At 54.1% G+C, this 11,553-nt stretch overlaps 1 protein-coding gene across 3 annotated transcripts; it reads right to left on the bottom strand.

Annotated features, from left to right (window-relative positions):
• Positions 1-593: 593 nt before the first annotated feature.
• PIANP (PILR alpha associated neural protein) lies at positions 594-7,216 on the bottom strand. 3 transcript variants are annotated; one of them, XM_058743884.1, is made up of 6 exons: positions 7,090-7,216; positions 4,863-4,922; positions 4,088-4,599; positions 3,238-3,319; positions 2,195-2,416; positions 594-1,883 (listed from the first exon to the last, which is right to left on the bottom strand). In XM_058743884.1, exons 2-6 carry the CDS (start codon positions 4,877-4,879, stop codon positions 1,862-1,864), a joined length of 855 nt encoding a protein of 284 aa, XP_058599867.1. In that variant the 5' UTR covers positions 4,880-4,922; positions 7,090-7,216; the 3' UTR covers positions 594-1,861. The 3 variants fall into 3 exon arrangements, with proteins under 3 accessions (XP_058599867.1, XP_058599868.1, XP_058599869.1); XM_058743885.1 differs by lacking the exon at positions 7,090-7,216 and adding an exon at positions 6,618-7,011; XM_058743886.1 differs by lacking the exon at positions 7,090-7,216 and adding an exon at positions 5,143-5,283.
• Positions 7,217-11,553: the final 4,337 nt, after the last annotated feature.

Raw genomic sequence — 11,553 nt, 5'->3', positions numbered from 1 at the left:
TGTCTCTCTCTCAAGAGAGAGCAGAGTGGGGAAAGCTAGTGAGAGTTAACCACAGGGGTTCCGGTGCTGCACATCTTTTGGGGGGGCAGCTGTGGATGCGGGCAAGTTAGGGAGCAAGGCTCAGATAAACCAGGCAGAGCAGCCTCCTCCCTGTGGCCCCTCCCATCTCCTCCCCATTGCTCCATTTTTTTCCTTCTCCTTTCACCCTTCACCCTCCATCTGTCTTATCAGCTCTCTCCTCCTTGTCTTGCTTGCTCCGTTGCCTGTCCCTGTACATAATTTCCCCTTTCCTCTGTCTTCTTTCTCATGGTCTCTCTTGACCTTCACCGGCAAGTTAAAGGCAAGCCACTCTTCTAGTTTCTCCTCCTGTTCTGGCTGCTCCCTTCAGCTTCTCCTTCCATTCTATCCCAGGTCAAAGCCCCAGAACCCTAACTCCAGGTTAAAGCAGGCCAGGTCACACTGGGGCTTAAGAGGTTTCCCCCCCAGCCCACCCACCCACCACCCTTCTTTTCCTCCCTCCTGGCTTCCTGTTGCTCCTCTCCCTCTCCCCTCTCCCCTCTCCAGGGTTCATAAGCAGAACCAGGGGACTCAGGTATCTTGCAAAGGCTTTATTTGAAAATTTTGAAACTTACATCCCACAAGAATTCAAGATTATCACCACAAGAAGAAAGAGATAATACAAAAATATATATCACAGCATAGGAGCCAGGTAAGAGAGGAAGAAGGGAGGAAGGTGGAAAAATGGTGAGAATTAGGGACAAATGTGAGGGGAGGGGGGGGGGACAGGCAAAAGGAAGGAGAGTGGAAGAACCATGGAGGGAGGGGAGAAGGAGGGTGAGGGAGCCCAGGAAGGGGAGGGAGAGATTGGGAGGAAGAGCTCCCAATGGCCTTGAACCAGCTGGCCCCAGTCCCTGGCAGCCTAGGTGGAGTTAGGGAGGCCCTTAGGGAAGCTGGAAAGTGGAGGACTGGCTCAGGGGCTATGAATTCCAGAGAGTGACCCACACACAGACAGCCAGGACAAACAAGACGAGAGGGACTTAGGAGGAAGGGAAGGGCAAATGGGAGCCCCTTTCTCATGTAGTGCAGCAGGTGACTCCCCAAAAACCCATCTCCCAGACAACAATATAGCAGTGGAGTGGGGGAGGACTTTGGGGCCTCACTACCCCCATTCCCATGGGGGAGCCCTCAGGGTAATGAGCACGCCCTTGGAGTGGGATGGGGAAGATGATGAAACACAACATGGCTTGGGATGGGACCATGACAGGTGGGGGCATGAGAAGCCCCCAGCTCACCTCCCACCCACCTCTGGGGCAGCATGCAGGGGCCACAGAAACCGGGTCAGTGGGTGTGCATGAGGGAGAGTGTGAGCACAACATACAACACCACAACATGGGGCCAGAAAGTGCATGTGAGACATAACAGGAAAGTCACCCGCTGACCACTGAGTGACTGAACTGAGCATGGAATGTGGGAAGAAGAGAAAGTGAAAGTGTGAAACAGAGAAGGTGAGGGATGGGGAGGGGGGGTGTGGGTGGAGAGAGGGTGCAGAAGGCTGGCTGTACAAGAGCACAAGTGTGTGCAATGGCCCGGGAGGGTGGAGGTGAGTGTGCAAGGCTTTCATGTGAGTGTGCAAGGGCGGGGATGGGGGACCAGAAGCCACAAATATGTGAGGCCCCCACCTGAAGGAGGGTGAGCAGGTAAGATCACCTATGGGGCCAGTGAGTGTTCCAGGGTGGTGTGCAAGGGCAGGAGCCAGGAGTGCCTGTGGCCCCAGCTCCCACAGCTGCCCCACCCTCAGTGGGATGGGGGCTGTGCTGGCCCCTTGGCCTCCTGCTTGGCGGCACCCCAACATTGGGGGGCGTCACAGATTCACCAGGGGAATCCTGAGAGGAAGAGGGAAAGGGCACAGTCAGGAACCACGGGGTAGGCCAGAATTGAAAAGGAAGTCCGAGGCAAAGAAAGGGACTCAAGGAGAAGAGGGCAGAGCTGAGTTAAATGGCAGCGCGAGAACAGGACATAGATCCACAGAGAGGGGGAGAAGGAAGGGTCCCCCAGAGAGGAGCTGGTCCAGTCCTAGGAAGGGCCAGGAGCTGTGGCGGGTAGGTCTGTCTCCTCCCCACCCACCCAGGAGGGAGCACCCCCAACCAACGCTCCGGCCCTCCCGGCCCTCCCAGCCCTTTGCCCTTGCCCTCACCGGTTCAACTGGAAGGCTGGAGCCCCCTTGGGCTGGGGCATCCCAGGCCGGGGTCCCCCTCGGGGCTCCTCATGGTCAGGGGTAGGGGAAGGCGAGTCCCCGAAGGCCCCCAGCACAGTGACCCCCGCTGGGGACAGGTCTGTCAGTGGCTGCTGGCTCTCCTCCTGCCTTAGGGCACCTTGCTGCCCAGAGGGCCTGCGTCGCTTCTGGCTTCGGTCCCAACTGGTGCACCAGAAAGAAAGAGGTTCTCTCACACACTTAAGAAGCCCCCATCCTGGGCCTGCAGTGCTGGCCACCCCCACCCTCCCTCAGACACCCTGACATCCTACAGCAGAAAAACTGGCCTCTTAACTGTTCCCTACATCAAATCTCTGGAGACCAAGTGTCCATAAAGCTACTTTCCCTACCCGCCCCCCACCCCGGGGGGGGGGGGGGCTCAGGGATGTAAACCCTCCAGACCTGGTCCAGGTCCACAGAATCAGTACCTCCTCCCCACCAACACAGAGTCCCGCAGAATTGCTCCCTCCCCCATGTGTACCCAGAAGACCCATTTCTCTCTTCAGCAGGCGCCTGGCAGGTTTAGTTCTAGTTCAAAATCAGCTAATGACCTGGACACCTGAGTCTAATGATTCTCTCAGTAAAGTGTGAAGGACTGAGCGACCCATTATTAAATGCATACAAAGAGCTCTGGACTTTCTACCTTCCCCTCCCCAGGCAGCCCCAGGAAGAAGCTGTGCAGAACAGGTCAGTTTTCTCTGTCTTGGAGGAAATGCCCACCAAGGCATCCCTTGCTAGCCCCCAGTGCACTTAAGTCCCCTGCCTCCCACTATCCTTGTATTTCCCTGGGAAAAGTAATTTGCCCTGATCTCTGTCTCCCCAACCCCAAATTCTTACCACTTTTTCCCAAGGTCTTCCTTGCCGTAGCCCACCACTTCCTATCCCACATCCAGCAAAAACACTGCCCCTGCTCCTGCCCTCCTTCCAGCCAAACGTTGCTAAACATCTGGTCCCCATCTGCCAGCACCCTCCTCCTTGCAGCTTACCAGAACTTGAAGATGATGCCAGTGGCCACGAGAACAATAATGATGGAGATGGTAATTGTGACATAGAGCTGGGGGTCCACACCTGATTGGGGTGGGGAGAAAGTTTTAGGGAGGCCTTAAGTGGTAGGGGCCAAGAGGGGGTGGGGGTGGGATTAGGCTTCAGGTTTAGTTAAACTTAGAGAGTGTCGCCATTCGAATCCACATTGTCCAATTCTTTCTGCTTTCCTGGACTCCCCCCCCCCCCCTTTATTCTTATCATCCGCTTTCCCTGGAGTTTTCAGTTCCTTTCCTCCACGTTCCCAAATCTGTATGCATGTGACGAGGAGGAGGCTGCAAGGTCAGAGAGAACCCCTCTCTCTGCACAGAAACTAAGGGGTAGGAATGTCCATCTGTGCCCTAGCCCCACCCCCAAACTACTGGCCCTATCTTGGCATTCCCTGAGCTGAGATGTCACCCTGAAGGCCCTTGTCCTCCACGGTGTTCTTCTGCATGGAATACTCCCACTTCATTTTCAAGGTCCAGCTCCAATGTCAATTCTTGGAAGGTGTCCTGATCCCCAGGCAAAAGTAATCTCTCCCTTCCCTCTTTTCCTAAAAACATGCTGTGTATGCTTCTATTAGAGCACTTATTACATTGACTCATCCCTGAGTGTTTACACATCTGTCTTCTCCAGTGGACCTGAGCTCCTCCAGGGCTCAGATGGCAGTTCATCTCTGCCTCCTGTGCCGGCACTGTGCCTGACACGTTTGTGGGAAGAACTAACAGACAAGGACTCTGTCGCCGCCCTTAGAGCTTTCAACCAGCCTCCCCACCCCTCATCCCCCTACCAGCCTCCCCCACTCCTACTCACCTTCCCCACGGCCCCCAAAAAGGAACGGCCGCAGGGTGGCAGGTGCTTCTCCAAGGATGAGCCCATCTCCATCACCCCGCATGGAGTCTGAGTTGGGGTGTGGGGTGGCCAGCCCATGGGGGGCTGCAAAACCATAGTCCAGAGGCAGAAATCCAGGGTTGGCAGAGTTGGGGTCCCCCCCGTCCTCTCGAGACACTGTAGGGCCCCATACAATAGCCCAGGGGTACTGCGATGAGGGTGGCCCCTCCTCAAAGCCTGATGGGGTGGCAGGGGGCGCAGTGCCTGGCAGGACTTGACGACGAGATCTTGGGACCCGAGGGGATCGGCTTGGTGGGGGTGCCCGCTCCCACACGCACACATGGCGTGGGGCAGAGGGGCCTCCCCGGGCACAGGGGGGCCGGGCTGGGGCTGGTGGGGTTCGAGGGGAGGAGGAGGAACCTTGAGCAGGTGGTGGGAGGGGCAGCAACAGCAGTGGCCAGAGAGGGAGGAGGTGGGACAGCAGCAGTGCAGGCCTGCAAGAAGGGAGAGAAAGTGGGTGAGACTCAAGGCTGTCTTGGGCTTATATGTGGGGAGCACAGGCTCCTACCAGAGATGCCAGGCTGCCTCCTTCCAGCTTTCTCTGGAAAAGCAGGTGGGCCTTGGAAAGACTGGCCTCATTTCCTACCTTCCTAGGGTCTGGCCCTTGGGATCGAAGGCCCTGGGTGGACCTAGGAGGGAAGGGGCCCAGACCCCAGGAGAAGTGGCCCCCAGCCTCCCTCTGCTGTACCAAACTTACCACATCTTGGACTTCATGTCCGAGCTCTTCCTCAGCTGTGACCCAGATTTTCAGCCTTTACTGGGGGAGAAAGGGAGGGTCGTCACATCTCAACCCTGTCCTGAGTGCTTCCCCAGCTCATTCAGCCACCAGTCCTATCCCCATTTGCCCTCTCAGGCTGCCAGCTGCCGCTTAGCATCCTTGGGGGGGGGGGGAGGGGGGAGGGGACTCAAAGAGTGGTTCCTGTCTAGCCCCCAGCCCCTTATCTACTACTGCCCAGAAATCCCAGTAACTTCCCCACCTCAGGGTCTACTCTCTCTTCTCTGGCTTCCTTCCTTCTCACTTCCTCTGCCCACAGCTCCAAGCTCTTGTTGGAGCTTAATTTAGAGCCAAGAACCTTGTGATTCCTTGAGCACCTACCACTAGGGAGGGAGTCTGAGAGTGGGGGAGGGAAGAGAAAGTCAATCTGAGCGAGTGTGTGAATGTGTGCGTGGTGTGCCCAAGGGGAGCCTCCCAGCTTGCCCACCGGGCTAGGGGTCCCAAGCATTTCTCTTATGCTGGGCCCGGGAATCTGCATCTTCCGGGGAAGGAGAATAGGGGATGGAAGACCAGAAAGAAAGAAAGACAGAGGTGGGTGGGGAAAAAACTACAGAGTATAATTTTCGCTTAATGTTAAATCATCCAAATGCATAGGTGCTCTCTGAAGGGAGGTGGAGCTGAGGAGAGGCCACCCCCTCAAATGTAACTCTCCTGGGTGAAGAGTCCAGGGAGAATCTGGATGGCTGGTTTTGAGAGAGGAAGGACATGTTCTCGGAGCTGAGGGTGGTGGGTCTGGGGGGCCAGGCTCCCCAGAGTGGATGAGGATATGACACGCGGGGTCCTCTGGATTCTGCACATTAAGTACCCCCAGAGAATAAGAGGGGAATATGATGGGAGATTCTGGGGAAGGGAAAGGGGGAGCGGCCGGGGGTGGGGGGAAGAGGTGAAGGGGTAAGAGGCTGAGAGAGGGAGGGGTGGTTAAGAGTGAGGAGAGGAGAAAGGTGAAGAGGAAGCCGGCACAGCGCACAGGGGGAGGGAGAGTAATCAGTCCCGAAAGAGAACGGACTGGGAAGGAGGTGGGCACAGAACACGGGAAGCTTGGAGGATGCCAAAGGAAGAACAATATAAGAATACAGGTGAGAGAGGGAAACCGGGAGGGTGAAGGGGTCGCAGGATCAGGGGAAGAAGAGGGAAGGGCAGGAGGACAGGGAAGGAAAGGTCCAGGCAGAATGGGAAGTGTAAAGAGTGGAAGGGGAAGAGAGAAAAGGGGTGGAGAAGACCAGGCACGGGGAGAAAAGAAATGGAAAAAGGAGAGAACATAATACGGAGGACAGAATGAGAAGAGGAAGGGATGGGGGACGAAACACGGAGCAGCAAAGATGGAGGAGTCGGAAATTGTTTCTTCAAATGTAAAGGGATATGGAGCTATGGAAAGAGATAGCCTTCAGCCTGATGGGCTGAAGGGAGAGAGGGACGGGAAGGGAAGGGAGCAGGAGGGAGGGAAGGAGGGAGGAAGGAGGTTAGAGCGAACCAGTGAAGCGAAGAAGGGCTGAAGGGGACATCTGTGGCCAGCTGACTCCAGGACTCACTTGCCTCTCTGCCTTGTGCATCCCCCCCACCCAAAACCAACGTCAACTCCAATCCCCGAGCCCCGCACCCTCTTAGCCACCCCCTCCAGGAAGCCCGCAGTCCCTAGCTTGGCGCGCCACCCCCACCCTCTCTTCGATTCTCACCGACCTGTTGTGCGCAGGAGACGAGCTGGGGGTGGGGCGGGAGCCTTGGGGTGGGGGACCTGGGCCCCATCCCCAGGGCTGCCCCGGGCCCACCCCTCCCACGGGCCCGCGCTCCCCGGACAGGCTGGAAAGCGGCGAGAGTGGGGGGAAGGCGAGGACCGGGAGGTCTGCGAACGGACTCCGAGGGAGGGAGCGCCGAGCGCAGGGAACCCGAGGCAGGAGGATGCACAGAGCCGAGGGCTGAGCCGGAGGCGGGATGGAGGCAGCCGCGGGGACGCTGACCGCTGCGCCAGGAGGGCAGGATGGAGTCGGGACCAGCGGAGGGATGGAGAGCTCGGAGGGGAAGGCGCGCCTAGGGGTTGGCTGCTCGAGCCCGGGCGAAGGACCGCGCCGGCAGGGGCGGAGGGCGCCGAGTGGGGAAGGGCAGGGCCAGGCTCCCGCGGGCGGGGGTGTGTGTGGGGGTCCCTCTCGCTCACCTGCATGCCTGGCGCGGCGGCGCGACAGCTGCGTGCGCTCGGGGCTGCGCGGGGCTGGGGGGTCGAGAGGGCTTGTGGGGCACGGGGCATGGTCGGGGGGTTTGGCCGGCAGCCGGGGCGCTGGAGAGGGTTGGGGGGGTGGGGTGGGCGCCCGGGGCGCGGGGCGGCGGCGGCGGCGGCGGCGGGAGATGCTCGGCTCGGCTCGGCTCGGCTCGGGCTGCGCTCGGCTCGGCTGGGCTCGGCGCGGCAGCTCCGAGAGCACGGTCTCCGCCTCTCCCCCTCCCGCGGTGGGCCCCGCACCGTTTAACCCTCCTGCTGCCGTGCCGCAGGAGTGCGCCCAGCTGGGTCCCAGGTGGAGGGTTGGAGAGGGCAGCGGAGGATGACCGCCAGTCTGATCCCCTGGGTTATGGTGGCGGGCTTCTCCACCCCTTGCACCCAACTCCGTGGACATCCATGTTCATCCCCGTCGGCGTCTGAGATTCTGAGTCACCTAAGGCTCTGCGTCCCTAACCGCGTCTCGGTCCCTGGTGGAGATGGCAGAGCTCTGGGGATCAAGGTGGGGCTGAGGGTGGTGGTGAAGACCTCGAACCATCCTTGGATTATCCCAAGGCTTGATCCCCCATTCCACTCCGGTCCTGTTTACAATGCATTCTCTCCGAGGCAACGCGAATGCTATTTAAAATAAGTAGATCGAGTTGCATTACTCAGCTTTTTTAGCACTCAGATTATCCAGATTCCCTATGGTGACTTACAAGGCCCTATATGACCTGTCCACTAGTTTGCTTTCTGATTTCCTCTCCTAACTCTCCTTATGCCCTAGCCATGTTGAACCTGATCTATGTTCCTAGAACTAGAGGATCTTAACCTGCCACTGGGCCTTGGCACTTATGTTCCCTTTGCCTGGAATGTTTTCCCCTGGCTTTTCACAATGACTCACTCTTTTCATTAAAATTTCACTGAGATCCAATGTCACCTCCTCTGAGAGGCCTTCCCTAGCCTCTCTATCAAAAGTAGCTTCCCCTCTGACTCTATCTTACCCCATCCCTCTCTACCATGTTTTATTCTGATTGTACTCCTAGGATGCCACGCTCTCCTACTTTCCTTCCAACCTCACTGGCTTTCCCTTCCCCAGTCTTCTGCTCGACCTCTAAATGTTAGTGCTTGCTAGGGCTCAGTCCTTGGCTCTCTTCTCTTTCCACATTCTCTGTCCAGTGATGTCATCCAGTCCCAGGCCTTAAATACTATGTAAATGTCAGCGAGTCCTAAATTTATATCCAAAGCTCCAGACTCATTTACCCAACAGCCTGCTTGACATCTCCACTTGGACGTCTAATAGCCATGTGAAACTAATGTGGCTAAAATAAATGTCTTGAAGTCTTCCCCTGCCAATCCATTGCTCTCCGTGTGACCCATGCTGGGACATGGCAACTAGTTGTTCAGGCTGAAAACCCAGGAAACATCTTTCCCCACCTTTCCCTTTTCTCACTGATTCTTGCCCTGTATCTAATTCACCTGCAAGTTCTGCAAGGTGAGCTCTGCATACAAAATATATCCTGAATCCCTCCACTTCTCTTCTTCTATGTTACTTCCATCCTGGTTCAAGCCATCGTCGCTCATCTGGAAGAGGGCAATAGCTTCTTAGCTGGCCCCTTGGTTCTGCCCTTGCCCTTTACAAACTAGTCTTCACAATATCTAGTAATATTTTTATAATCTAAATCATATCATGCTCTTTCCTGCTTAAAATATTTGAGTGGCTTTTCATTGTACTTGGAATAACTCTGAACTCATTGTTAGGAGAGGCCCTCTAACCTGTACTCCTCCTCCGTGTTCAAACAATGCTTCTGCCAGATCAGATTTCTTGATGTTTTAGAACATCTGAAATCATTTCCTCAGCACCCCAGCACTTTTGACTCTCTCTTCCTGAAAACCTTTGCCCACCCCTCATGCTCTTCACCTGGTTGGCTCCCTCTTGTTATTCAGTCACTTTATTTCATCAATATGATTTTTTTCCTTTTTAAAAAATTTTATTTTAGAGAGAGCGTGCACACAATCAGGGGGTAGGGCAGAGGGAGAGAGAGAGAAAGACAATCCCAAGCAGGCTCCTTGCTTAGCACAGAGCCCAATGTGGGGTTTGATCCCATGACCCTGGGATCATGATCTGAGCCAAAATCAAGAGTTGGTCGCTTAACCAACTGAGCCACCGAGGCACCCCTATTTCATCAATATGTTTCCAACTCATCACTCTCTGAAATGATCTTATATTTGTTTACTGTTCATTGCCTCCCCCCACCCCTACCAGCCATATGCTAGAGAACAAAGATCTCATTTGGCTAGTTCACCCTGTATCCTACCTCAGAGTCTGGCACATAGTAGATTTTCAATATTTATTGCTTAGTAAATTTTACCTGGGACCCCTGCCCACTCTGAATTCTTCATTCTCTTCTCTGCTCTCCTCTTGCCTTTCCTCTCTGTCTGCCTGCCATCCCTGATCTCTGCCCTGTGCTGAGTGCTTTAGGTTGAGTCTCTGCTCACACCCACGCTCCTCCAGATTCTTGCCCTCCATCGTCTGCATTATTACTGTCATTAGCCTGGCACTCCCGCCTCCCAGAAGGAAGCCTGCTGTTCTGACCAGCATCTGCAGCGGTTGCCCTCCTGTTTGTATGTCCCTGACAGCCCTTCATTCCGTGGTCAGAAACAGCAGTGAGTGAGCCACCCTTCTAGTGTTTCCCTGTGGTCAGGGAAAAACAGTACACAGTGAATGTGAACCAGACTATGTGAGGCAGGGTGTGCAAATCATGCCATATCCTGGGCCCCACTAAGCCCCATAGCCTGAAGATATGCTGTAAGAGGACTCATTAAATGATGGGTGTGGGTGAAATTTATCAAGTCAGTATTCACTACCCGTGTAAGTGCTTTTCACACCGAGGACTTTGGATCATTATCAATTATTTCTAGTATTCTTTTTATTTTTAAAGTTTATTTCTCTATTGAGAGAGAGAGAGAATGAGTGGGGAGGGGCAGAGAGAGAGGGAAAGAGAGAATCCTAAGTAGGCTCCACACTGTCAAAGGGCTCTATCTCATGAACTGTGAGATCATGACCTGAGCTAAAATCAAGAGTCCGATACTTAACTGACTGAGCCACCCCGGTGCCCCATATTTCTACTATTCTTGATTCTTTCCTTCTTTTGACGACTCTTTTTGGAACACCTACTACGTGCTGGGCACTGTGCTGCTGGCTGGAGACACAGTGGAGAGCAAGAACAAAGTCACCACTGTCTTCATGGAACTTAGAATCTAGTGAAGGAGACAATGAAATACAGAGTGATAAATGTGTCTTCAGATGAGTTTGAGAACCTTCCTGCACTCCACCATCTATAAATTCTTTCCCTGTGTCTGCCTCTGCTGGTATCTTTATCATTATCTCTGTGCTCATTGGGGTTTCCCAGGACTTCTCAGGGTAAATTTCTGTCTGTTTCCTGTCCTCAAATGTCCAACGCCCTTCTGAACTCTTCCCACTCCCAGCTGATGATCTTGCTTGCTGTTTCTCTGAGAAAATAGAAGCAGACAGAAGAGAACTTTTCCTCACCCCCACCCCTGCCTCCACATCCTAGCCCACGTCTCCTTCTGGGTGAGGGGAGGTCTCAGGCCTCTCAACCACCCAAAATCTTCACTCCAGTGGCTCTCCTCCCTCTCCTTGGCATCACTGTCCTTTCTACTTGATTATCGCAGCAGCATGTAAGCGTATTGTAATTTATTACAGCTGAAAACAAGCCCTCCTTAGCTCCACCTTCCCCTTCCGTGTCTGCCCTTCTCTGTTTCCCTTTATAGCAAAGCATCTCAGAAGATGGTCTCTATTCATCATCTCTTCTCCTCCCAGTCCTTCTCTTTCTCTTTTACTAACTTAAATTCAACTACTTAATTTTTGCAACTTATTATTTTGAGTGGGTAATACACTCACATGTGCAAGAGAAGTTTTCAATATATAAAATATTGTATAGTGAGAGTTCTCATTCTTTCCCCCACCCACCATCTTTCCAGTTCCCAACCCTGCCTTCAGTGTGACTAATTTCTATGCATTCTTTCAGTTTCTGCATGCACAAGCAAATAGTAATATAAATTCTTATTCCCCTGTGTGTTTTACATAAAAATCGGCATACTGTGTATACTATTCTACATCTTTCCTTTTTTTTTTTTTAAGTTCATTTATTTATTTTGTGAGGCAGGGGGATAGAAAGAGAGAGAGTGCTGGGGAGAGGCAGAGAGAAGGAGAGAGAGATAATCCCAAGCAGGCTCCACACTGTGAGTACAGAGCCCAACTCAGGGCTCAAACCCATGAACCATGAGACCATGACCTGAGCCGAAATCAAGAGTTGGATGCTTAACCAAATGAGCCACCCAGACGCCCCTACACCTTTTCTTTTTGACTCTTACTGGTTTGTAGGAGTTCTTTATCTATTATGGCTA

This window comes from Neofelis nebulosa, chromosome 8 (assembly GCF_028018385.1).
Source record: "Neofelis nebulosa isolate mNeoNeb1 chromosome 8, mNeoNeb1.pri, whole genome shotgun sequence".
NCBI classification, from domain to species: domain Eukaryota; kingdom Metazoa; phylum Chordata; class Mammalia; order Carnivora; family Felidae; genus Neofelis; species Neofelis nebulosa.
The sequence above is the reverse complement of the archived record's forward strand: the minus strand, read 5'-3'. Positions and strand labels throughout refer to the sequence as shown.